The following is a 26,189-nucleotide window of genomic DNA, read 5'->3' as shown; positions in this document are numbered from 1 at the left end:
AGACTTGCTTCAAACTTAACATAGTTCTCAAGAGGACGGTTGGCAGAAGCCAGTGATCTTGTTGGTAAAGTGCCTTCTGCCCTGGCATGCACCTTTGGTGTCATGGCCTTGGTGCCTCCCTCAGCTGTGCTGCTTGCCAAGCCCTCCTGTGTTCCTCAGTATTAGCAGGGTGACTTTTATAGTATGTAAAGAGTGGTTGTGTAGCAGATGAAGTTTATGCCAAAAACATGCATGCCTTACTATGGACAACCTTAAAATTAAAGATTAAAAAGAGAATAAAATGGACTTTATTGGTGTCATTTATAATTTAAGCAAAAAAAGAAAAAAGGCATACATTTCATGAGCTAATACTTCTATAAGTTTATTTCATGTATCAAGGTAAAACCCAGAGGATAAAGTTATGTTATAGATGTAACAATCCTCAGCAGGGATTTTTACACCAGTAACATCCTTACCAGAGGACAATACATGAGTGTAATGTATACAAAATTTCATATAAAACTGAGCAGAGCTTAGTAATTATTTTATTCAGTAATTACTTGAGTGCATGCTATGTGTCAGGCACTGTTCTGAGAGTTGGGCATATAGGAATGAACAGGACAGAATCTTGGTCTAGTGAAGCTTGCATTCTGAGGTGGAGGTGGTGTGCTTGGTGATAAATAATAAAATAAGTAAATATATTAACAGGTGATGGTAAGTGCTGGGAAGTTTCATCTTAATTGTTTGTCTCAACCTACTTGTTAGCAGGCATGTTGTTTAGGGAGCTATGTTTTTAGGAGCCATATTTTTAGCTTCTCTTATCAGGAAAGAGTAATGACTTACAACATACAGTGTGAACAAAATACTTTTAAGCCTAAGAGATTTGTTCTACTGTTTTCTTTTACAAGGAGATAATTCTAAACTTGAAAGGAGATATATGATAATTGTAGCACATTTTCCATGATTAAAGAGGACATATATATTCTGTCTCAATATTCTCTGGAAAAGAAAGAGTTTTATGTTTAGTTCCATACCTAATGGTCATAATATTCACTCATTCAACAAAATTTTTGAAACATTTACTATGTGCTAAGGACTCTCCTGGGTAATAGGAACACAGTAGTGAACATAAGAGATAAAGGACCTATTCTCATGGAACCTTACAGTCTCCTAGAAACAGGTGACAAATAGACACAGACATATGTAGTATGTCGGGTATGGAAAGTACGATGAAGAACTCTAACACAGAGTAGAGGAGAAAAAAGTGACGGAGGGTCCTGGAATGCTATTGTGGATGTCTTGGGCAGGACAAAGTCCTCTCTGATGAAGTAGAGGCATGCAGAGGTGTGAACACAGTAAGCGGGTGACTGTGCAGATGTCTAAAGGACAGGTGGTCCAGGCTAAAGCAGTAGAGAGTACAAAGGTGTGATACAGGGTGTGCTTGGTTGTGTGTGGAGCAGCGAGGAAGCCAGAGAGAGGGAGTAGGAAAGCTGTGGGTAGAGAGAGAGGAGGCTCCGGAGGTGCCAGGCCCATGGCACAGGCATTTAAAGGCCAGGAGATGGCATCTGGGTTGTATTCTCTAAAACAAGGGAGATCTCTGGAAGGTTTTGAGTGGAGGAATGATGTAAATTTCTTTTCTCCACTTGTTATGAAAAAAATTTAAAGATACATGAAGGCAGAGAAAATACTATGATGAACCCTCATATACCCATCCCCTGGATTTGACAGTTAATATTTTGCCATATTTTGCCTTTTCTATTTCATGGTGCTGAAGAATTTTAAATAACAGTTATCATTATATTTTATCCTTAAATATTTCAGTATTCATCTCTAAAAAAGGACATTCTCCTGTACCATCACAATACAATCATTACACTTAACAAAATAAAGTTATTTAATATCATTTATTATCTGTCCAGTACATACTAAAATTTACCAATGATCCCCCAAATTATTTTATAGTTGATTTATTCCATTTAAGATCCAATTAAGATCTGTACATTGCCTTTGGTTGTTGGAGCTCTTCATTCACTTTTAATCTAGAACAGATTCCCTCTTTTCCCTTTTCCCACTTTTTCATGACATTAGAATTGTGGAAGAGACTTGTTGTCCTGTAGGGTATTCCAACTCTGGGTTTGTTAGAATGCTTCCTCATGGCGCTGACTTGTTTGCTCTCCATATTATAAACTGGAAGTTAGATCTAAAAGATTGCTGAGTTTTAGGTTAAACATTTTAGGCAAGAATATCTCATAAATGCTGCTGTGTATTTTATATTCCATCATATCTGGACAGTCGTTCCTCTGTAAGAGAGCTAAGAACGGCTGTACAGGTGGTGGCTGTTCACCTGAAAATTGTTTTCTCCCCTGTGATCTGCACTGCAGTCTGAAGCTGACATTTCAGCACTTGGAACACCAGTTTCCAATCAGCCTTTTACACATTAGTTTTAGCATCCATTGATGCACCTTCCTGTATCAGTTATTTCATTAGAACTTGCAGAAGAGTGGTTTTTAAAAATTCTGTCATTTCTTCCACATTTCTGACGGCATTCTTCTGTGAAGAACTGCTTTTGTTCATCCACTTGGGTAATCTGATTACCCTGAAATATATTTCTTCATGTAAAGGCGGGATAAATTCTTAATCCTTTCTCTCTAATTATTAATTTTCAGAGCTAGGAGTTGGTGCAGTAGTCATTTCCACTGGTGACAAATTAATTTTGTTTATGGTGTTGTCTCTTTATTTTATAGCATTTTAAAATATTAAATAATGTTTTAATCAATTGTCCATTATTTGTGTGCTTAAATTGTCACAGCTTCTTCAAGCTGGCTTTGTATGTTTTTGCTATGATTACATTTATTTTTGATTTCTAGCTCAAAGGATAGCTTACCTTATTTTATGATGCTCAAGGTATACATATTTTCATATTACTAGCATTTATGCATTCGAAAAATTCTATTAGTATACACAAACTGAAAGAAAAGAGTAGCATCTTTTTATGTAGCTTGATTATCTAAACTTCATTTCTTAATTCCAGTGATGTTTCTGTTTCCATGCATTTCTTACATTTTATGTTCTAATTCATAGTGACTATTCTCTTTTATATGCAACAGATTAAAAACACCACATGGAATAGTACGCAATAGAATGAAAATAGCTTGTATGAAATATGAGAGGAGCTAGCAGGCAGTATTCTCTCAGCAAAGTATTGTTCTCTTTGAACTTCAAGGATCCATCCCCACTATAACAGTCTTTAAGAATTAAATCTTGTAATATTTATATGTAAGTCAAGATGGTGAACATGAATTTATACTGGATACATTACATCTGGTTGAGATATTTTTCTCTAATCCATAGTTTGAATCCGAACTTAATTTGAACCAAATTCAGGTTCTGCCCAGGGGTGTGACAGAGCTCAAAGGCATTTAGAACATTGGTAACAGTCACTGACATGGTGTCCCTGGGATTCTGTGCTTTACCTGTTGTGGACCTGGGATGTCGGTGAATGATGTTGAAGTTGAAGAGGCAGAAGTAAGGCAGAAGGATGGAAAAGTATACCTGATCATAGGATCTCTAAATTTATATTTTGGAAGTGGCACATTTTTGATGTACCTAATGCAGCATTTGTTCTTGAAAATGTTTGTTGAATAAAGGAGTGACAGGATCCAGGGAATGGCTAAGGGAATGGGTGGCTGAGATGTATTTGGAGAGACTGTCACTTGAGATGAAGTGACACAGGAATAAGAGTCAAATATAAAGCAAATCTGGATGATTTGGAAGTGACTCTGCCAGATTAAGTTGACTTTGCGATGTGATATATTTGTTGATTGCTTGAGTGATATTAACATTAAATTAGGAAAACTTCCACATTGATTTGAGAGGCAGACAATACTTTTTATACTTTTAGTCAGTAACTTAAAATTGATTTATGGGCCAAATTATTCAGAATGTATACTAGTAGACTGGTTTATTATCTTTTCTTACTTATTTTCTTTAAGAATGTCTTACCTGTCCAAAAGGCAGCTTCAAGAACTCTCTGCATTTTTCTACGTTATAATCGTAAACAGGAGCAGAGACATGAGGTCATTCAAAAATTAATTGAACGTAAGTAATCATTGTATCTCATTTTAAAAAACAGAAAGTAAACTGGTTGGCCTAGTGAGATCTGACTTTATGTATCATTATGCCATGAATAATCAGGCTGATTTAAATATCTAGAATGTATTTGTATTTGAGTTTTGTAGGTTAATATTTTTGGTTTGTTTTAGAAGTCTTTATGTTAGGATCAGATCTGTGATGAAGGAAAATGATAATTACTCTGGGCCTTCTTTTGTGAATTTCTACATTGGAGAAACAATATATGTATACTTAGGTTGAAAGCTCAGTTTCTACCCTGATGAAATAACATTTGGAACTAAAATATAAGTAGAATATTCATGAATCTAATAACTTAATTTTAATTTCTATTTTAAATATTAACAGAACGAGTTTTTTTCCTCCCCTTCAGTAGAGTTGATAGCATACATGAATATAAATCTGATAAGCCTAGATGATTTATAATATCTTTAAAAAATATCAGCTAACAAGTGCAAATTTATTTTAGTTTGCTAAGGGGTACAGTCAAGACAAAAACCTTTAGTGAAAGTATTAATTCTAGAAATAGTTGCCCACACATACACATGTTAAGTGAGCTTTTAATAATTGTATAATTGGTTTGACCATTGTCTTAATTCTTTTATTAGCCTCTTTTTAACCCACATAGGCAGGTAATAGGATTTTCTGGGTAACTGACTGGAATTTATCATTTTATGTATGGTAGGCACTTTCAAAAAATTAGAGTCCATGAAATTCCATTTAAGAAAAATTATGCTCACTATACTTAAAAAAAAAGTTTAGGTACGTACAATAAAATGCTTTAATCTTTCTTTTTTTTACTCTGTTTTAATTCAATTTTCATTTTTCAGTGGTAGGACCTCACATGTAGCATAAATTCAAATTTGAAAAGAGATTCTATCTGGATTTAAATAGTGAGAATTTTGTTTTTGAAGATTAAAGGAGAAATTATCCCTGAAATATTGCCTGAATTATTGTCAAAAATACTGTGTTTACATATGACTTTATCCACTTCAGAGCATTTTTAAGGAAATGAGAGGAAGAACAGTTGATTGATCAACAGTTAACTGTCAATAATTAATTGACAGTTAATTGATTGGTTAAAGATTTTGAAGTTATAAATACCTACATTTGAATTCTACCTCTGTGCTTAGCTGCTCTAACTCCACCCTCTGTGAATCACAGTATCCTTATCATTCAGGAGGGTAAGTATATTGTTTTCCAGGACCAAATGAGATAATATGTGTAGAGTACTTAGCACATAGGGTTAAGGACGATCAGAAAACAGTAGCTACAGTCACTCAATATTTAATAAACTCTGTGGAATTGAATATAATATTTAATACATTTCTTTCTGGTTTTTGAGGTATCATTATTTGTGGGGTATCTACAAATTTGGGGTATATAATAGGGTTTTTTCTCTTATCTCTTGTATTTGCTAAACAAATTGTGGGTATTAACAAATTTGTCATGCATTTTGTGTGTCAGATTTTGTCACATGTAATTTCATGTAGGGAAAATTAAACTTATGATAATTTTGATATTGTTGTTTCTAGAACTGGGCCAAGGAAAAAGTTACTGGAATAGACTTCGATTTTTGGATACTTGTGAATTTATTATAGAGATCTTTTCCAAATCATTTTTCTGTAAATATTTCTTTCTACCTGCAATTGAACTGACACATGATCCAGTGGCCAATGTGAGGTATGGTACCAGCCCAAGAAAATATTTGAATAAATTTGTATTTTTTATGTATCTACTGTAATGAACATATTCAAAATCTTTCTCATAGTAAATTTTAAAAAATTAAGTCAAGAATTTATACTTGCTTTGAAATTTTCAGTGATCTTAATGAATGAGCCTCACCAGGACTTGGAAGGATGATCTTTTAACACTGTTTCAGGTCTTGCGTTGATTGGGTTGAGGGAACAGTAGTCAAAGCCAAACTGGCAGCCTTTTCTGGCCACTTGGATATACACACTGGCATCAAGAGAAGGCTGAGTGAATATTCTTAATTATCTGTCTTCTAAGACTAAAGAAAAAAAAATAGTTCAAAGTTGGAGAAGATCTGTCCAATTTTAGGGATCCATTTACTCAGAGAGATAGGGCTGTTTTGAAGTCTTTTTCTTGTTTTTTCCTATGTTCAGCTGCCTCGCATTTTTGATATCTGGTAAATGTTAATTGGACTTGATTAGTTGATTGTTAATTTAGATGGAACAGGCCTGAAAATGGCTTGGAAATAGAAAAACAGAAGAAATATGTTTTGCTTCTTTTTCCTCCCAAAGTAAGCATACTTTTTTTTTTAATTGTAAAAATACATAACATAAAATTTACCATTTTAACCATTTTTTAAGTGTACAAATCAGTGGAATCAAGTACTCACATAACTATTTCTTAAGAGTTGTTTGGACATTGCATAATGGGTCAAAAATAATTCTAAGGCCTTAGCTATTTGATTTCTGTGTTACATGCTCTGTGTTTCTGTTCCAAACCGAGATCTGTAGCAAGAGAGACACAGGCAGTCAGTGGGCCGAGACTTCCTATACAAAACTTCAGAGCTCCCTGCTGAGTGTCCGCATGCTAGCCACGTTTAGTTTTATCATGTGTGACATACGCGTATCTTTTATAAACAATTGACATGAATTGCAGGCAACACATTTAATACTTTTTAAGGGAATTGGCAAGGCAGTAAGTGTAGACTGACAGTGTTGCTGTTGAGAGAGACTATACCAGGAAGAACTGTCAAAAGATGTTGTAAAGTTAAACAGAACTTTTGTGAGCATTATATAAGGGGAACAAATTTAGATACTGGTTTTTTGTGTTGTACTTTTAATGTGAGAAATTATAAAAAGTACAACTACATTGGCTTCACTATTTTGTATATTTTATTTGTGCTATGTAAATGAGAGGTGGGGTTTTATAAATGGGACTTGAGGTTTAAAGTAAACTTAAAGAAACTTGTTGATAGTTCTTTAGAATTTAGCTCTTGCTAAATAACTAATGTGTCTAACCACATTGTTAACATTTTGCAAATTAGAGTTGGGATTCTAGAAAAGCAGCTTCCAAAGTAATGAATTATCACTTATCAAGCAGTTGACAAAAATCATTTGAAAGTAAATGTCATCTCTACTTACATCGGTGTGACTAATAGCATAGCATTGACTCTAAGACACATGACTCTCAGCAACCCGCCAATTCAGAAAGCAAAGGGAGATGAACTGAGTATCACTCCATGAATTTTGGTATAATTTTTTTGGGTTAGAGTTCATTGTACAGCAATTTGTCTTGGTTTCTACTCTGCTGCCTGGGCAGCCACAGCCAAACAAGGAGGTCCAGCAACACCATCTACTAACTGGCTTTTGGGTACAAAAGCTTTTGCCCAGTGCTATAGAGATGTGCAAATAGAATGAAGGGCATTACAGGCAAAAGTGTACAGATCATGCAGGTTAGGAGGAGAGCTTCTGGAGCCACTCTGTCTGAGCTGATTTCCACCTCTAGAGTAGCTGTGTGTTTTTGGGCAAGTTACAAAACCCCTCTGTGCACCCATTTCCTTTTAGTACTAATTCACAGGGTGTTCTGAGGAATAAATACTGAGATAGTATACATAAAGAATTTAGTTTACCAGAAAGGTGTGATTCCTAATTTGAAAATCTTTATAATCTCACCGGCCCAGGAGCTTCTGTTGAATATATATTTTCTAGACCTGCCTTTGGTTATAAAGAATAAAGTGTGCATAGACTGTTGTTTTTATTTTTCCCTACGTGAATATTCAAAATTAAATTTACTGCATCTAGACAATATTAAGGCTGAAAAAAGGCTGTTGGTATTCAAAGGAGCCTTCTCCTCAGCTGCCAGAAATGAAATATTTTCTCTGTGGGGTAAAAGGGGCCCTTAATTAGACAAAGCCTCACAGTATCTGGGGTGAGACTGGAATGAGTTTGAGACAATTATTGCTATGTACAGAGCTGAAATTTCTAGAGGAGGAGCTTCTTTCACCTTTTTGGTTAAATAAAAGACTAATTTTGTTGTATAAGAAGAATCTCCAACAGATGGCTCCACTGAGAAAGCATCCTGGAAAGCCTAGGAAGGGACTTGGTTGTCTCAAGGTTTGGCCTAGAAATAGTCTGTGGAGAGCACACAGAATAAATACAGCAGACAAAAAATAGGCAGCCACTCACATCCTTCTCTAAAGCCGGCCCTGGCAAAGCCGTAGAGTTTTAGCTGAGCAAAGCTGAACATTTTCTGTGCTGCCTTTTCGTTTCTATGCTTTCCTAGTGTCCTCTCACCTCCCCGACATTCTCTGCTCGGCTTGCTGCTTCCTTATCAACCCAGTCCAGGCTGGGACGGTACCCCATCCTCTCTCCTTTTCTTTTCTACTCAAACTGCACTTACTGCCTTGGTGGTCTTCCAGTCTCATGGCTTACCCATCATCTGTATGCGGAAGGTTCCTGACTGTGTATCTCCAACGTGGACATCCACCCTGGACAGAAGACTCTTTGAGGCAGCTGCGCACTTAGCATTTCCACTGAACATCTAATAGGTGCCTCAGAGTTAATCTGCCCCAAAGCGAATCCCTGTCTTCCTCATCTGGACTTGCTCCTTCTGCAGTCTTCTCTGTCTCAGTAAACAACCATTTCTTCTTGCCACTTGCTCAGGTCAAAACCTTATCTCCTTTCTGTGACTCCGCCTCCAATCTCTGGACACATCCTGCTGCTTAAAAAATATTTTCAGAATCCAACCACTTCTCACCACCTCAGCTGCTAACACTGGTTGAAGCCGCTGTCGCCTCTTGCCTGAATTGTTGCAAGAGCTGCCACTATTGTTTCCCTCCTGTCCTTGACCACCAACAGGTTAATGTCAGTACAGTAGCCTAGATGATTCTTTTGAAACCTTGTCACATCACTTCACTCCTCTCTGAAAAACCCTCCTTCGCTTCTTGCTCTCAAAATAAAAGCCAGTTTCCAAACAGTGGCCTGTAAGGCCCTACATGAGCTGGTCTCCTGTTCCTTCTCTGAGGTCTCCTACTAGTCTCATTTTTGCTTGGCTCTACCCCTGGAACCGATTTGCTAATTTAGGGCAACACCTAAGGCAAGAGCCCCGCAGCGGGCATTTGTACTCACTGCAGTGTCTGCCTCCGTGTTCTTCCCCAGATACTCACAGGGCTTATTCTCTTATTTTCTTTATGTCTTTGCTTAAATGTCATTTCTTCAGTGAAGGCTTCTGAAGGCTTCACTGGAGCACTCTGACCCTGTTCTAAATTTGTAGTCCCTCTCCTCTGGTACTCCCTGTCTTCTTTCCCTGCTTAATTTTTCTCCACAGCGCTTATCCCGACCTGACAGACATTTTACATATTTGTGTATTACCCTACACTAGAATGTAAGCTCCACGAAAGCAGAAAATTTTGTTGGTTTTAGTCACTGTTGTATCTCAGCACCCAGAATAATAAATGCTCAACTCATGAGAGTCACTCCATCAACATTTGTTGCATAATAAGTGATCTCCCAGGCTATCTAAAGTTTGACTTTTCTTTCAATTTCATGTTATTTTGTAATTACATTCACTCAAAAGTAAATACTGTTTAATTTATTACAGAATGAAACTTTGCTACTTACTGCCCAAAGTGAAATCTACTCTGAAGATCCCTGCAGATAAGCATCTACTTCAACAGTTAGAAATGTGTGTGAGAAAACTCCTATGTCAAGAAAAAGATAAAGATGTTCTGGCTATTGTAAAAAGAGTAAGTATCCCTCTTGCCACAATATTTGCATGTCTTGCTTTAAGGTAGTTTTAATCACAATTTCACTGTTTTAGCTTACTAGGATAGCAGTATATTAAAATACACATATCATTGCCAGAGTAGTAAGAATTAGGAACTGATTCGGCTGTGTGCCACAGCTGGATATGAAATGTCCTTCTAAAGGGCACTACAGCATTCAACTGTGCTAGTGGTAATATAAGCTCCATGAGAGAGAATTTGACACATTTTAGTTAGATATTCAATAAATACTGTTCAACTAATAATGAATACTTCATTCCCCAGACTTTATTTATAAGTGCTTATAATCTGGGAAAACTTTGTTGGTAAATGCAGGAAAGTCACATTTGATAGCTTAGCCCTGGAAGGGCTGGAAGGGCCTTTGGTGATCTGTTTGCCTTTGCAGAAGCTCAGGAGACCTGGAAATGGTGAATGTCTGCCTGAGATCATATTAGTAATGGCAGAGCCAGGTGGGAGGCAAAGCTCTTACCCCTGAGTGCATTCTTTTTTCAGTAATGTGTATCATTGTTTCAGTTGTGTCTTAAGAGTTATTTTTGTTGTTGGGATTGTTTGGGAATGTTGTGAAACTAAAACAGTAAGAATTTGGGTTAGTAAAATCAAACTGTAAAATACTTTATAGTCTTCAAAGACTTTTGCTCAGTATCTAACTAATATTTGTATAAGATTAGGTCAGATTAAAGTCATTACATTTATGAATCTGAATGTGAACTTTAGGACACATAGTTTTGAGTATTTGTACTGAGAGAAATTAATAATGTTTTAACTTAGCATCAATGGTGAGAAAAAGAAAGAAAATCCTTTAATATATTCTTTTTTTTTTAGAGGTCATTGCCAGATGTCACATGAGAAACTTTTTACTAACATGATTTGATAACTAGTGCAATTAGTATAATTAATATTGATATTAATTAGTATAATTTTATTTTGCTGAAATGTGAATTCCTTTTCATTTGAAATAACCAGAAATACCCAGAGTCTGGACTGTACCTATATGCATGCGTGTGTGCGCACATACACACACACACATATTTGTTTCTACCAGATATTTCTGTCTTTACCATTTAATTACAGAAATTTAGGCTATGGAGTTAACTTACAAAATAATAAACATGAAAGGGTATGTTACTTTTCTGAAAGAATTTATTAACTCAGGTAATATAAGCTGACTCTATAAATAGGGATAACAGTGATACAGTTAAATTAATGGATTATAAATCTACAATGGCTTATTCTTGAGTACAGCTCTTATTTTACATACATGTTACATGAAGAAGTTGATCTGTCCCATGAAAATTCTATAGTGTAATGTTTATCAAGCTGAAGTATTGGTAGGGGAACCTCTGAGGAAACTATACAAAGCTTTGGGATAAAAATGGAATAGCTTATTCTAGGATTGTCCAGTTTTTAAAGGTGGCAAGTAATTTTATTTAAGAGTGATACCTTGTTATACATTGTAAAATTTTCATAAACTTCAGCATAAAAATAAAGCTTCAAATATTATGTTTGCAATGGATAGCTTTGGGCATATAATTATATAAATGTATTTTATTTCAATTATCAGAGTTACCCCTGTAGAGAAGTACTGTCCTCTCTCAGAGACAGAATCCTGGATTCGATGGACCTTTGTTTGAAAAATGTGTTTCAGACTAATGTATTCTGAATGAGAAATACTAAATGTAGAGAATACTTTCAGAGAAAACTTTTTCTATTGGTTAGAATGTCATAATGATCAAAAGTTTTTGTGTAAAGGAACTGAGGGTTTTAAGCCAAATGATAGCTTGCTTCATATATATTACGCTAAAAGGTTTTCTAAAAATTCAAATACTACCTTGTATTCCTGAAAATTCAGAAAAGAGTGACACTGGGAGTTATTAGAAATGAGTTATATTGAACATGTTCCATATTTAGAATATTCCTCAAGACTGTCCTTCTTGGGCTTAAAATCTTCTAAAAGTTTAAATGGAACGTGGCACTAATGGATAGAGGCTGATTAAAAAATACAATGCAGTATTAGAAAGAACCTCTGAGGGTTTCTAATTGAGCCTTCTACGTAGTGCAAACAGTCTCTCCTTTGAAACTCCCTCTGGAAAAGGAGTCCTTTTGACAAATAATCGGTTGATTTAATTTAATTACTGTTGAGTAATTTTAAAAACTTTTTTTGTAGACTGTGTTAGAGCTGGACAGAATGGAAATGTCTATGGATGCTGTGAGTATATTCTTTACCTTATGTTGAAAGGAATATTTAAAAATTGGCAGAAAACTCATCATCAGTGTTTCATAATTTCATTTTAAACTTTAAACTTAGTTTCAGAAAAAGTTTTATGAGAAAGATTTGTTGGATCAAGAGAAAGAAAGAGAAGAACTACTTCTTTTGGAAATGGTATGTTGCTTTCACAAGCACACACACATACTCTCTTCTGACCAGTGTTAACTGTGCTTTGTTACTAAATTTAATAAATACTATCTTTCAATTTCACACACTACATTTTTTTTCCTAAATAACTAAAGAAAAGTTCTGACCTTTTGAAATCAGTTCTTTTATATACTGGAAGGGAAACTACATTTGAGAGCCTTTAAAAACTACTTTATCAAAGTATAATTGACATAAAATTAACTGCATGTATTTGTATAATTTGATGAATTTTAACACATGGACATATCCCTGAAACCATCACCACAGTCAAAATGTTAAACTTGCCCATTTTTTCAAAGGCTCCTTGTGCCCCTTTGTCATCCATATCTTCTATACCAGTACCCAGAAACCACTAATCTGGTTTCTGTCACTCGAAATTACTTTGCAACTAGAATTTATATAAATTTAATTACATATTATGTGATCTCTTTCTAAATGCTTCTTTCCGTCAGCATAATTATTTTGGGGTTCATCCCTCTTATTGTGTTTATCAGTAGCTTATTCCTTTTTATTTCTGAGAGTATTTCTTATCATGGATATATCTCAATTTGTTTATTTACCTCTTAATGGACATTTGGGTTACTTCTAGTTTGAGGGTATTACAAATAAAATTGCTATGAACATTTGTGAAGGAGTCATTGGGTGAATATGTGTTTTCATCTCTCTTGGGGAAATCCCTGAGAATGGAATGACTAGATTGTATGGTAAGGTATGCCTGCCTTAAAAACAAACAAAAACTGTTTTACAAGGTGACTGTGCCATTTTACGTTCCCATTGGCTGTGGTGGAGGGTGAGCATGTAATGCTACCTCATTGTGGTTTCAAATTGTATATCCTTGATGCCTAATGATACTATCTTTTTTGTTTATTGACTACCCTTATCTCTTATTTGATAAAGTATATTTTCAGATTTTTAAGTGGGTTATTTTATTATTGAGGTGTAAGAGTTCTTTATATACTTTGAATACAACCTCTTTGTCAGATATACATTTTATACATATTTTTTGGAGTCGGTGGCTTATTGTTTCATTTGCTTAATGGTGTCTTTTGAAGAACAGAAGTTTTTAATTTTGATTAAGTCCAACTTGTCAAGTTTTTCCTTATAGCTCATGTTTTTTTATTCCAAGAATCTTTTGTGTATCCCAGAATTACAAAGACCTTTTCCTATGTATTCTTCTAGAATTTTAGTTTTAGGTTTTACATTTAGGTCTATAATAGATACCAAGTTAATTTTTCATATGTTTATTATTCCATCTGCATTTTCAGTTATTCTAGCCCATTTGTTGAAAACTTTCCTTTCACCATTGAATTGTCTTAGCACCTTTTTTTAAAAAAAATCAATTGTTCATATATGTAGGTGTCTATTTCTTGACTCCCTATTCTGTTCCACTGATTTTATGTTTATATTTTTGGCAATTCCAAACTGTCTTGATCACTGTAACATTACAGTAATTCTTGAAATCAGGCAGAGTAAGTTTTCTAATTCTGTTCCTTTATAATTGCTTTGACCAGTGTAGGTCCTTTGCATTTTGATACAAAATTTAGAATCAGTTTGTCCATTTCTACAAAAAGCCTGCTGGAATTTTCTTCAGGATTGTGTTAATTAGGATTGATCTATAGATTAATTTTAAGAATTACCATCTTAACAAATGAGTCTTCTAAACTGTGAACACTGTCTAGCACTCCATTTATTTATTCTTCTTTACTTTTCTCTCAGTAATTTTGGTAGTGTTAAGTGTAGAGTTCAAGGAAATCTTTTGTTAGATTTATTTCTAGGTATATTATATTATGATTTTTGACATTATTGTCAATGGAGTTATAATTTTTAATTTCACTTTCCAGGTTTTTGTTTCTGGAGTATATGAATACTGTTGATTTTTGTATATTAATTTTGTATTTTACAAACTTGACAAGTTTGCTTATTATAGAACTTGTTTTTTAAACCTAGTAGGATTTTCTACATGAGCCATTTAAGTCATATCTAAGTCACAGCAAGATTACTTCTTCCTATTCAGTGTTTATACCTTTTCTTTTTGCCTTATTGCAAGGTCCAGGGCCTCTAGTAAAAAACCTACAGTTGAATAAAAGGGATGCAAGCAGGCATTCTTGTCTTTTTACTGATTTTAGATAGGAGCAGTTCAATTGTTAAGGATGGTGTTACCAATAGGTTTTATGTAGATGCCTTTTATCAGATTGTGGAAGTTCCCTCCTATTCTCTGCTGAGAATCTTTATGAGTGATTGTTGAGTTTTTTCAAATATTTTCCTGCATATATAGAAATGATATTTGCTTTTTCTATTTCATTCTGTTAAAATACTGAATTACATTGATTTTTCAAATGGTAAACCAATCTTGTATTTCAGGGATAAACTAAACTCTTCTTGGTGGTGATATACCGCCGTTTTCTCTAGTGTTGGATTCTTGGTTAGTTTTTTTAAATGAATTTGCTTCTATATTTATAGATTAATAGTGAAATTGGTCTACAATTTCCCTTTTTTAAATCATTTTTGCATCTTTTAAATTTGACATTAGAGTTATTCTGGCCTTATAATGTGCAATAGGTAGTATTGTTTTCTGACAAAGTTTGTATAAAATTGGTTTAATTTTTCCTTGAGTGTTAGATAGAATTCACTAGTGAAATTATCAAGGCCCAAACTTCCTGTTTTAGAAAGGATTTTGATAATTGATTAAATTACTTTAATAGATTTAAAATTATTCGGATATTCTGTATCTTCTTTTGTCAATTTGATGAGTTACTTTTTTTCCCCCCCAAAATCATCCATGTTATTTCAGCTATCAGGTTTGTTGGCATAAAGTTGGTTATAAATATCCTTACACTCCTGCTAATCTGTATAGGGTCTGTGGTGATAACCCCTGCTTCATCCTTATCTTAGTGATTGGTGTTCTCTGTCTCCTTTCTTTTTCATTTTTTTTTCGGTGGGGCAGAATTGTTTTTTGGTTTCTTTAGAGGTGACAGTAATGCTTACCTAACCTTTTAGAGTCTACTTATTGTTAATATTGTACCACTTCATTTTACAACTATAGAGATCCCTTTACCCACTTTATACCTTTCTTAATATTACAATTGTTACGTGAATTACATCTGCATTGAAAACCACACCAGTCAGTGTTAGAATTTTTGCTTTAATCTGTCATATGTATATTGAAGAACTTAAGAGAGTATATGTCTGTGTTTACACTCTTATGTTTACCTTTTCCAATACTCTCTGTTCATTGCTTAGGATCCAAATTTCCCTCTGTTATTTTTTTCCCTTCAGCTTGAAGAACTTTCTGTAACAGTTTTTGGAGTGCAGGTATTTTGTGACAAATTCTCTTAGTTTTCCTTTATCTAAAATGTCTTATTATTGTCTTTATCCTTGAAAGATATTTTTATTGGATGTGGAATTCTGGGTTGATAGCCTTTTTCTTACTGCTCTTCAAAGATATATTTCTGTCTGTGTTCTTGTCTCCATAGCATCTGATAAAATATCTGCTTTCATTTGAATTGTTGTTCTGTATTTTTCTCTGGCTACTTTCAAGAATCTTTCTTTTACCTTTTGTTTTTAACAGTTTGCTTTTGATGTGTTTAGGCATAATTTACTTCAAATTTATACTGTTTGGGATTTGCTGAGCTTTCTGAATTTGTCAAATGTATTGTATCATTCCCCAAATTTGGGAAGGTTTGAGTCATTGTTTATTTAAATATGTGTTCTATTCCAATTCCTCACTCTTCTACTTTTGAGTCTCCAATTATACATATGTTAGACCTTTTGACTTTGTCCCACAGGTCCATGAGGTTTTGTTCTTCTTTTTTCTTTTAATTCTATGGTACTCAGAGTGTAGTTTTTGTTAATTCATTTTCATTGTCACCAACTCTTCCTGTCTTGTCCATTTGGCTGCTTAGCCTATCCATTGAATTTTTTAATTTCCAATGTTGTATTTTTCAGTTCTAAAATTCCCATTTATTTCTTTTTCTATATTTTCTATTTCTTTGTAGATAATTGTGTTAGGAAATTAAAAATTTAAGTGGAAATCCTCTGAAAAAAGATTAAAGTTTAGGATTGCTGGTGGTAGAAGCTGTAGAGAATAAGCAAGCTCTAAAAAAATTTTAGGACTGAATGACCTGAGCCCAAGACAAAAAATCAGATAACAGAAAAAGACCCACAGATGATCCTAATGTTGGATTTAGCAGACAAAGTCTTCAAGACTACAGTGATTAATATAATCAAGATATTAGAGGAAAAGATGGATAAAATAGATAACACTGCCTTTAAGCCCACTTAATATTTTATTTTTCAGTTTTATGTGCTTTATTTTCAGTTTTAGAATTTCCATTTGGCTTTTCTTTATGCTGTCCAATTCTATGTGGACATTTTTTATCTTGTCATCTGTTGTCTTTTTACTTTATGTGTGGACTTGAAAAGAATGTGTATTCTCTTGTTGGCTGTAGTGTTCTATACAGTCAGTTTTGCCAGGTTTGTTCGGAACTTGATATGTTTATTGATTTTCTTAGATATTTGTTCTGTTGGGATAAAGGATTCCAGAGTTTTAGTAACATTTTGTTTCTTGATCTAGGAGTGGGTTATATAGGTGTGTTCATTTTGGGACAATTCATTTATCTGTGCATTTATAATATGTGCACATTCTCTCTATATATTATACTTTAATAAGACATTTAAAAATATCCAAAGACCATTTCCTTTTCTCTCAATTTTTTTAAAGAAAAATATTATTTTATCACTTATTAATCAGAAATGGAAATGGCCAAATGTGAAATGTATTTTGCTGTTGAGAATTGGTAAATATCTTCTAGGATATAAAGGCTATACAACAATGATGCTTAACTTATTATTTTAGCTTGGCAAACCTTCAAGGATACCATTCTGTAGATGTTAAAAGAATACAAATCTGAAAAAACCTTAACCTCTTTGGACACTAGTTCGGAAGGAAAAAATACTTTTAGGAATTTTGTGAGCTGTATTTGTATCTGCCAAGTTTAGGGTGATTTCTCATTAGAACAATTTTTAAATCTATTTACGCTTATCTTTGATGCTAAGATACTGTTTTAATAATAGGAACAATTAGAGAAAGAGAAACAACAGAGTGATGGGAGGCCCATGAGTGATAAGACCTTTGAAAAGAAACGTAAGTACTTTTCCGGTTTTTGCCATTGAGTCTCACCTAACTTGCATCCTGGCATTCTGAAAGCCATGCTGATTTTTAAATTTGCTATGGAAGATTATTTCTTATTTTAAATGTTTTCAAAAATTGGCTACTTGATGTGGTACAGATTTAGGAATATGAGAATAAATAAATGGTTGGGGTCAGTGTGGGGGATCACCTTCAAAGGAAGGTTTCAAGTTTGGTAATAGCAATATGATTGTGAAGTTGATCACGGGATAATTAAGATTGAAATATGTAAATATATGAAGTAAGAATATTTGGGGGAGAATGTTGCTTACCCTTGGATAATGATTCATATTCTGTGTGTTGTATGTTTATGGAGATTAATGAGCAATCATAGGAAAATATAGCACTGAAAAAGCATTTGTTTTAGGTAGAGACACTAAGATACCAACAACTCTGCCCAGGAGCATCCCCATTTCTGTTCCTGGGCCCTCTTCTGCCACCCTATCAACAAGTAAGACACCTCTTTGTTTTCTTCCTTTTTTCCATTTATAAAAGTTAATTACAGGAAAGTCACTCTGTCAGATGAGGTATATTATTCTAAAGCACCTTTTGCCTTTTGTTGTTTATTGTTTTGGTAATTCTTAATGTGCAGTAGTGGTTAGAGATACTCCATTCTGCTCAAACTAAGGAAAGGAAACTAGACCCATCTGTGTTTTACCAGAAATGGTGGGAGTTGGAGAGGGAATGGGGTGGGGCAAGCTAAGGATGAACTGAACGACTGCATTTTCCTTCTGCTTATTACTCTAGGCAAAGAAATCAAGAAATCCAAATTGATTCGAAGCCAGTCTTTTAATAATCAAGCTTTTCATGCAAAATATGGCAACTTAGACAAGTGTGCTAGGTATGATCTATCGCTATTCATGTTTTAACTGAATTTTTATTTTATAGTCATACATCTTTATATGAAACATTTATATTATTATATAAAATCAGGGTTAATTTTGAGTTTTATAGTTTTATATTTTATACAAGTTCAATAATTTGTAATTTTCTTCTGTAAAGAATTGATATTTTAAAAAAAGCAGTAGTCTACCAATTTTCTTAAGATAAGTATCCTGGTAGATGAATGGATAAAGAAGATGTGGTACATATACACAATGGAATATTATTCAGCCATAAGAAAGAAACAAATCCTACCATTTGCAACAACATGGATGGAGCTGGAGGACATTATGCTCTGTGAAATAAGCCAGGTGGAGAAAGACAAATGCCAAATGATTTCCCTCATTTGTGGAGTATAACAACGAAGCAAAAGTGAAGGAACAAAATAGCAGCAGACTCAGAGACTCCAAGAAGGAACTAGTGGTTACCAAAGGGGAGGGGTGTGGGAGGATGGGTGGGAGGGAGGGAGAAGGGGACTGAGGGGTATTATGTTTAGTACACATGGTGTGGGGGGTCACGGGGAAAACAGTGTATCACAGAGAAGGCAAACAGTGAATCTGTGGCTTCTTACACTGATGGACAGTGACTGCATTGGGGTATGGGTGGTGATTTGATAATATGGGTAAATGTAGTAACCACATTGTTTTTTCATGTGAAACCTTCATAAGAGTGTATATCAATAATACCTAAATAAAAAATTAAAAATAAAAAAAGATAAGTATCCTGACATTCTAGGAAGACTGTGGCTGTGTGTTACATAATATCATTGTGGAATCCATATATCATTTATGAAGAAGGTGGTTTTATGTCACATATGGCACTTAACTTCTAAATGGGTATGGATGTGCCCCATTTATTAAGTGGATCTGGACATCCATTTACTATTGTTTCTGTCTCTAAAGAGACCACTGGAATGTTCTATGGTAAAATGACCACAACAGAATTATCCTGATGATACATGAATGTCAAGTTTCCCTTTGGCCTAGTAGAGAGAATTATAAACTGTTATGATTAAGAGAGAAGCAGCATAACTAAAATGGCCATGATTTTTTATATTTATTATATACATATAGTATAGAACAGCTGTGTATCATTTGAGAAGAAAAGTAATTTTGAGGATATATGTATATTTAAAAGTATTTATCAAGAAAAATATGGCAAAAACATATTTTTATTTTATTAAAGACAACTTATTCTAGCTTTTCAACTGTAATTTTGGGCATTATCAATAGCTCTATCTGGAGTTCCTAGTCAGTAGGGTGATCTTGAGATGGACAAAAGAGATTAGAACTAAAGATAAGTTATTTCCAGGAACATTTTATCCATACTACTTACCTGTTTTAGCTGAATGTCAAAAGAAAAACCATTGCTATGATGTAGCGTAAGTTTAAGGGAATTATTTTAAATTTAAGACAAAGTAATTGTATGAGGCATGGAACGTAGAAAATAAGTAAAGAAATAAAGGTAGCAAACATTTTTCCTAAGTAGAGGAAAGCATTAAAAAAAAAAGATTAGAAAATATCAAATGCCAGGTGATTGTGATTGAAGGAAGTATGTTCTTGTATTTTAAACTAAATCATGTTCTTTTCTAGTAAAAGTTCTACAGCACCATACACAACTTCTGTCTCAGGGTTAGCAAAGACTTCTGTGATTTCTCTAACTGGTAAGTAGAAATCCAAGCTCTTTAAAAAATTGTTAAACTTAATAAAAAATTATATTTTTTATTATATATATAGTTTTTCCCCCAAATTTATGTCTTTATCAAATACCTAAAAAACTAAACTTTTCCCTAGCAACTGAGAAAATACTTGACTACACTCTTTTGTTTCCATTGTGTCAGGACTCAGACTTCAATACTTCTAAAAAGGAAAAAGGACATTAGGCTAGATTTTTACCATGGTCTGAGGACCTTCTGAGGCCTAGAGACTAAAAGTTTTTGCAGTAATTTTTAAGGAAGTTTAAAACAGTAGTGCTTCACTGTCAATCATGTACAACTAAACATTTACAATGTTATATATTTGGAAGCTTATACCAGGGGTCAGCAAACTTTTTCTGTAGCAGGTCATATGGTAATATTTTAGGCTTTTTTGGCCAACAAGTTGGCCACCTTTCTGTCACAGTTACCAAACTCTGCTGTGGAGTAAAAGCAGCAAAAGATAATACATAATTAATAGGTTGGTTGTGGTCAAGTAAAACTTTATTTACAAAAACAGGCAGTGGGCAAGATTTGGCCCACAGGCTGCAGTTTGCTGTTCTTTGGCTTATATAATAGAACATAGCAGTATACTAAAAATAAGGGAAAGATACATTAGTAGAAATTGCTCGTGGCTGTATTTTTAACTTTTTGTCATAGAAATATTGGTTGAAAATTGTAATATTGATCTATGGTAATTTTTTAGTGTATAGAATGCAAATCTATTCAAAGGCCTGAAATTTTCAAAAGTTCAGTTGCATTTCCTTTTTAGGTCACATCTGGAGTATACTCTCATCCTCTTATCTCTTTATTTATCATTTTTTAGTTCTCATGAAGAATAGATGTAGATATACTCATTGACTGTTCTATAAACAGTATGTTTTCATTTGCCAGAACAGAAAATCTAACATTAAACATTAAAGCAACTGACTTCATATACAATACATAGAGTGGTTCTACATAGTAGACCATGAGTATCATAAGAAACCTGAGTTAATTCAATAATAGAAAGTTGTTGAATTAAAGTTTTATCAACATTCTTGAAGCTAGGGTTATAAATAATAAAACTGTTGATTACTTTGATCTTGGCAAAGTAGTGAATTCTTTAGGAGAAGCTAAGGAACATTCAGGTTTGAGAACTTTGTTTATAATACAGAGTGCCTTTAAAAATTGTAAATATAAATGGAAATGAACAATTCTTGCCAAGAAATTTCTTTACTTCTGTCATAAACAATATTGGTTCAGAACTGGTTTTTTGTAAGTTTTAATTATGTGCATTAATTTCTTCAGTTTCTCCTTTGCTAGTTTTTAAGTCACTTTGAGAATCAACAGAATGTATTTGATCTACAAGTCCTAACACTCAACATCCAAAGTCTTAAATAAAGCATGTATTTTATAAAGATAAATCTTTAATTAAAATTAATTAATTAATTAAAATGTTTGGAAAATATTCTGTCTTAAGTGTTCAATATTAGTTTGGGGAGAGGGAATATAGGTGGATGAAATATCTCTTAGGTTATTATTTACTATTTAATGAAGTACAGATTGAGGAAAAAGTCACTGTACAATTACATATCTGATCTTTAAAAGAAAATGGGAGCAAAATGTCTCAACAAAGGTATAAGGTGTTCACATAGAGAAGAGATTTTATTTACTTGTGAGACTTAAAATGGGCTTCAGGATGTTAATGGGATTTGACACGACCCTTATGGGCTATGCTAGCATTTTTATGAGAGGAGATGAGTATGGGATAACACCCCATGCAGAGTACCTGTCGTAAAGAAGACCTGTTGATGTTCTCTAAGCAACAGCAGGCCAATTTGGACCATGGAATGAGTGTAAGAGAGTAGGGTTAGTTAAACTGAAAGGAAAGATCAACGGCATGGTGTGGAAGATTCAACTGTATACTTTTTACTTAACAAGAGCCTGTCATTAACATGTGGTGACGTTTCCCTGTCCTCAATTATGACCTTCTATTCAAGGTTATGAGGGCACAACAGTAGGGAAAGAACAAAGAGAATGCTGGTAAGGATTCACGGAAACAAGTTGCAACGTAGCCATTGTTAGTGAGCATGAAAATGAATGGAAACTTTTGGAAAGCAGTTTGGGAAAATTCCTCAAGAATCCTAGCTTTTAAAAATACTCTTTGACTTAAAAAATTCCCATTTCTAGTGATCTGTCATGAAGCAATGAAATAAAATACATAAAATGTGATAAAGTATATCATAGGACCCTTATTGTGTCCTTGGTATGATGTGATGAACACGGCACTTTACCTTTGTCTAATTGTAAGAGAAGCCTCAGATAAATCAGATAAATTCTACTAGAGGGGCAACCTGCAAAGTATTAGACCAGTGTCTCTCAAAACTCTTTGAGGTTATCAAAAAAAGGAAAGGCTAAGAAACTGTCACAGCCAAGAGGAGCATAAGGAGACCTGATCAGCAATGTAAGATGTTGTGCTGCATGGATCCTGAGATAGAAACAGACATTAGGTAAAACTCAGGAATCTGAACACTATGGACTATGGATTCTAGTTAGTAATAATGTATTACTGTTGACTCATTAATTCTAACAAGGATAGCCTACTAGTGTAAAGTGTTAATAATAGGGGAAAGTGGAGATTCTTTGTACCGTCCAGTCAGTTTTTCTATAAATTTGTTTTAAAAAATAACATTTACAGTAACTTTAAAAAACATTAAGTGCTCAGGGATAAATTTAACAAAATATTCAACACATTGCTGAATGAAAAGAAAGAAAACCTAAATAAATGGAGAGAGATACCATGTTTATGGATTGGAAAACAATATTGTTATGTCAATTCTTTTAAAATTGATCCAAAGACATAATGTAATCCTGATAAAAAAATTTAACAATCTTTTTGTAGAAATGTATAAGCTGATTCTAAATATATATCAAAATGCACAGAACTGAATACAGCCAAAACTGTTCTGAAAAACGAAAAGAAATTTAGAGAACTCAAATTACCTAATTTCAACACTTACTGTAAAGATCCAGTAATCAGCACCATTTGACCTACACTGACATGTACAGTCAGTTGAATTTCAACAAAGGCTCCAGGATAAATCAATGGTGATGGGATTGTATTTTTAAAAAATGATGCTGTAACAATTTGATATATGTATTTTTAAAAATAACCAAAACTGCATGTCAGTTCTTATCTCACTGTATACAAAATTATCTCAATACATGTGATAAACCTAAGCCTAAAGGCTAAAACAATAACATTTCTGAAGAAAATACAGAAGTCTGTGATTTTGGAATAGACAAAGGTTTCTCTAAACCATAAAAGAAAACATTAACATATTGGACTTCATCAAAACTTAAAACTTCTGTGCTTTGAAACAGAGCATTAAAAAGTGCAGGACACAGATTGGGAGAAAACATTTGTATTATAATTAAGCAAATTAAGCAACTATTTAAAAATGGAAAAATATTTGAACATACAGCTCACAAAAGATACACAAATAAGTACATGGAAAGATGCTTAACATCAGTAATCATTAGAGAAAGACAAATTAAAACAACAAGGAAAAAAAACAAGGAGAAAGCACTTCATACCTACTCCAATATCTAAAATTAAAACTAAGGCTCACAATATCAAGCGTGTATGAGGATGTTCTCCAGAACTCTTGTACATTGTTGGGGGAGATGCAAAATGGTGCAACCACTTTGGACAACAACTTGGCAGTTTCTTATGGAGTTAAATATCACTATACGTGGTCCAGCAATTCCACTCCTAGAATTTCACTGAAGAGAGATTAAAACATATGCTCACATAGACTTGTCCATGATTGTACATAGCAGCTTTATTTGTAATAGTCAAAAGCTGGAAAAAAAATCCAAATGTTATCAACAGAAGAATGGATGAACAAAGTTTGGCATATCCATGCCACAGAACACCAGTCAGCAATAAAAATGAATGAAGTATCGATACACACCACACCATGGATGAACTCAGTGTAATTATGCTGAATGGAAGCCAGAAAGAAAAAAGAGTACGTTCTGTATGATTTAATTTATATAAAATTCTAGAAATGCAAACTGATTTGTTGCGACAGGAGGCGATCAGTGGTTGCCTAGAGAGTGGAGCGTGGGGTCCCAACAGGGCAGACGTATTTGGTAGTGACTGGTGTGTTCACTCTTGATTATGGTGATGACTTCATGGGTGTATACACATGTCATATGTCAAAACCTTAAATGTATGTAGCTTATTATATATAAATTTTGCCTCAAAACTGATTTAGAAGGAAAAAATGTCAGCTATCATTAACCTTTCTTTTCTTTGGTTACCATCTTTGTTAGTATATTCAATACGTCTGACGATACTTGCGTTCCTTTCAGATGATTCATTCCGGACTCGTAATGCCAGTAGTGCTTCGACTTCATTTTCTCCCAGCTCTCCCTTACCGAGCACCTCCCGTGGGGCAGGCACCTCAGCTGATCCAAAGAACAGTGGCAGTAAAGATTCACAGCCACGGAAGGCTACCTTGTAAGTAATCCAGAGCTGCGATGCTAACTGTGTATCTACTCATTCTCAGTGTGCTTTCCTTCTGACTTAAATGCTTTCCAAAGAGTAGGAAGTGTCTGTAAGGAGGAAATGTAATAAATTAAAAGGGATTATTATCACATGTGCCTCTGTTTTGTTAGATGCTTTATGTAAGGTTGTTTATGGCAGACATTATAACCTTAGGGAATCAACCAGAAACTTGAAATGGCTCCCAATAATATATGAGATAAATTAATTTTTCTGTGAAATGTTTGCATTCAGGGAATTAATCTCAGAGAAGACATGGGGTATAATTGCATCCTTTAAACAGCTAGCTTATGTGCACAGTATTTAATTGCCCACGGCTCAGAAAGATGGTACAATGATGGCATTTGAGAAATACTATTCGAGAGCTGTGGGTCCAGTCAACTGGAGGTTTCTACAGACTGTATTTGTGCCTGAAAGTTGTGGTTATGAAGGGCCTCTACTCCCCTCTTCCTGTGGTTCTTTTTTATGTGCTACTTATATCTTGTTTGAATTGTTGAAGCCTTTCTCTTAGTGTAAACATTTGATGAAAGTGTAGTACCATAAACATCACCAAGATGAGAGATCAGATCAAGGCAGAAGTGATTCAGTCAGGATGCCCAAACTGCTGTTACAGGTTTATGCTTTCATACAGGATGCCTGAACCTTCTGATTAGAACAGAATTTAAATAGGATTTAAATTTTATTTTAAACATGTTTCACTTAATTCATGAATATTTTCCAATAACATTTCTCAAATGCACCATTTTGCAGAAACTCTGTGTAGGAGTCCCTTTAGGAATCAAACTGTACTGTAATTTATTCTGAATTGAATTGGCTGTTGACATATACAAATATAGATGTATTCAAAATGCATTAAAAAATTAGAAACAAATTTATTGAATGGAGTTCAAGGAAAGAATAGGACTATACAACAGAAAAAGTAATAGTAAATAGAAAAGGCAATATTGATATTACAAATTACCAGCATTAACAAAAAGGGTACTTTTATTTACAGAGATGACTCTTTGCCCATACAATTACTGCTGTAATGATTATACTATGTGAGTTCCTCTTAAAAGTTATGAGAATAGAAGCAGGACAAGTTAATGGTCTATAGAGAGCACAGAGCTGGGGCCTTGTGCTCTGGTTCTAGTAGCATCTAAGTAGCTGCCTGCCGTTCAGCTTAGCAACTGGACCTCACAGCGCCCGTCTGTAAATGGCAGGCTTGACTCATGGTTCATCCCCCAGGGAACCTTCCAGTTCTGGCATCATGAGATCCTCCCTCTCTATCACCCTAGACAGTCTTCCTCTTAAAAGATAGCCCCAGAATTCTTTTACTGAAGAACATATTTAATAACATCAGAATGGAATTCATTCTCTTGTCAACGTATTTTTCTAAAAGTCATAGACATTTTTTAATATAAAGACCATTGAAACCTAATATTTATGCCAGCACTCCTAATTTTCAGATTACTATCTTCATCTGTTCTTTCATTGTTGAGCATATTTTTCCTTTTTTATAGACTGAATTTCCTCTTGTTCAATATATATAATATATATAATTAATCAGTTATCTGTATATAATTGATGTTTTAAAAAAATGAATCTAGAAACACG

General features: G+C 34.0%; 1 protein-coding gene across 8 annotated transcripts in view; it reads left to right on the top strand.

Annotated features, from left to right (window-relative positions):
• Positions 1-26,189, top strand: part of PPP4R4 (protein phosphatase 4 regulatory subunit 4) — a 199,062-nt gene that overhangs the window by 85,951 nt on the left and 86,922 nt on the right. For all 8 annotated transcript variants that reach the window (XM_073241912.1, XM_073241911.1, XM_073241918.1 and 5 more), the window contains 10 exons: positions 3,972-4,077; positions 5,643-5,790; positions 9,679-9,823; positions 12,027-12,068; positions 12,168-12,242; positions 17,349-17,418; positions 17,831-17,914; positions 18,211-18,304; positions 19,938-20,008; positions 24,401-24,548. In XM_073241912.1, the coding sequence (XP_073098013.1) occupies positions 3,972-4,077; positions 5,643-5,790; positions 9,679-9,823; positions 12,027-12,068; positions 12,168-12,242; positions 17,349-17,418; positions 17,831-17,914; positions 18,211-18,304; positions 19,938-20,008; positions 24,401-24,548 (983 nt within the window). The remainder of the gene's footprint in view (positions 1-3,971; positions 4,078-5,642; positions 5,791-9,678; positions 9,824-12,026; positions 12,069-12,167; positions 12,243-17,348; positions 17,419-17,830; positions 17,915-18,210; positions 18,305-19,937; positions 20,009-24,400; positions 24,549-26,189) is intronic.

The sequence above is a fragment of the Manis javanica genome, chromosome 8 (assembly GCF_040802235.1).
Source record: "Manis javanica isolate MJ-LG chromosome 8, MJ_LKY, whole genome shotgun sequence".
NCBI classification, from domain to species: Eukaryota; Metazoa; Chordata; class Mammalia; order Pholidota; family Manidae; genus Manis; species Manis javanica.
The sequence above is the reverse complement of the archived record's forward strand: the minus strand, read 5'-3'. Positions and strand labels throughout refer to the sequence as shown.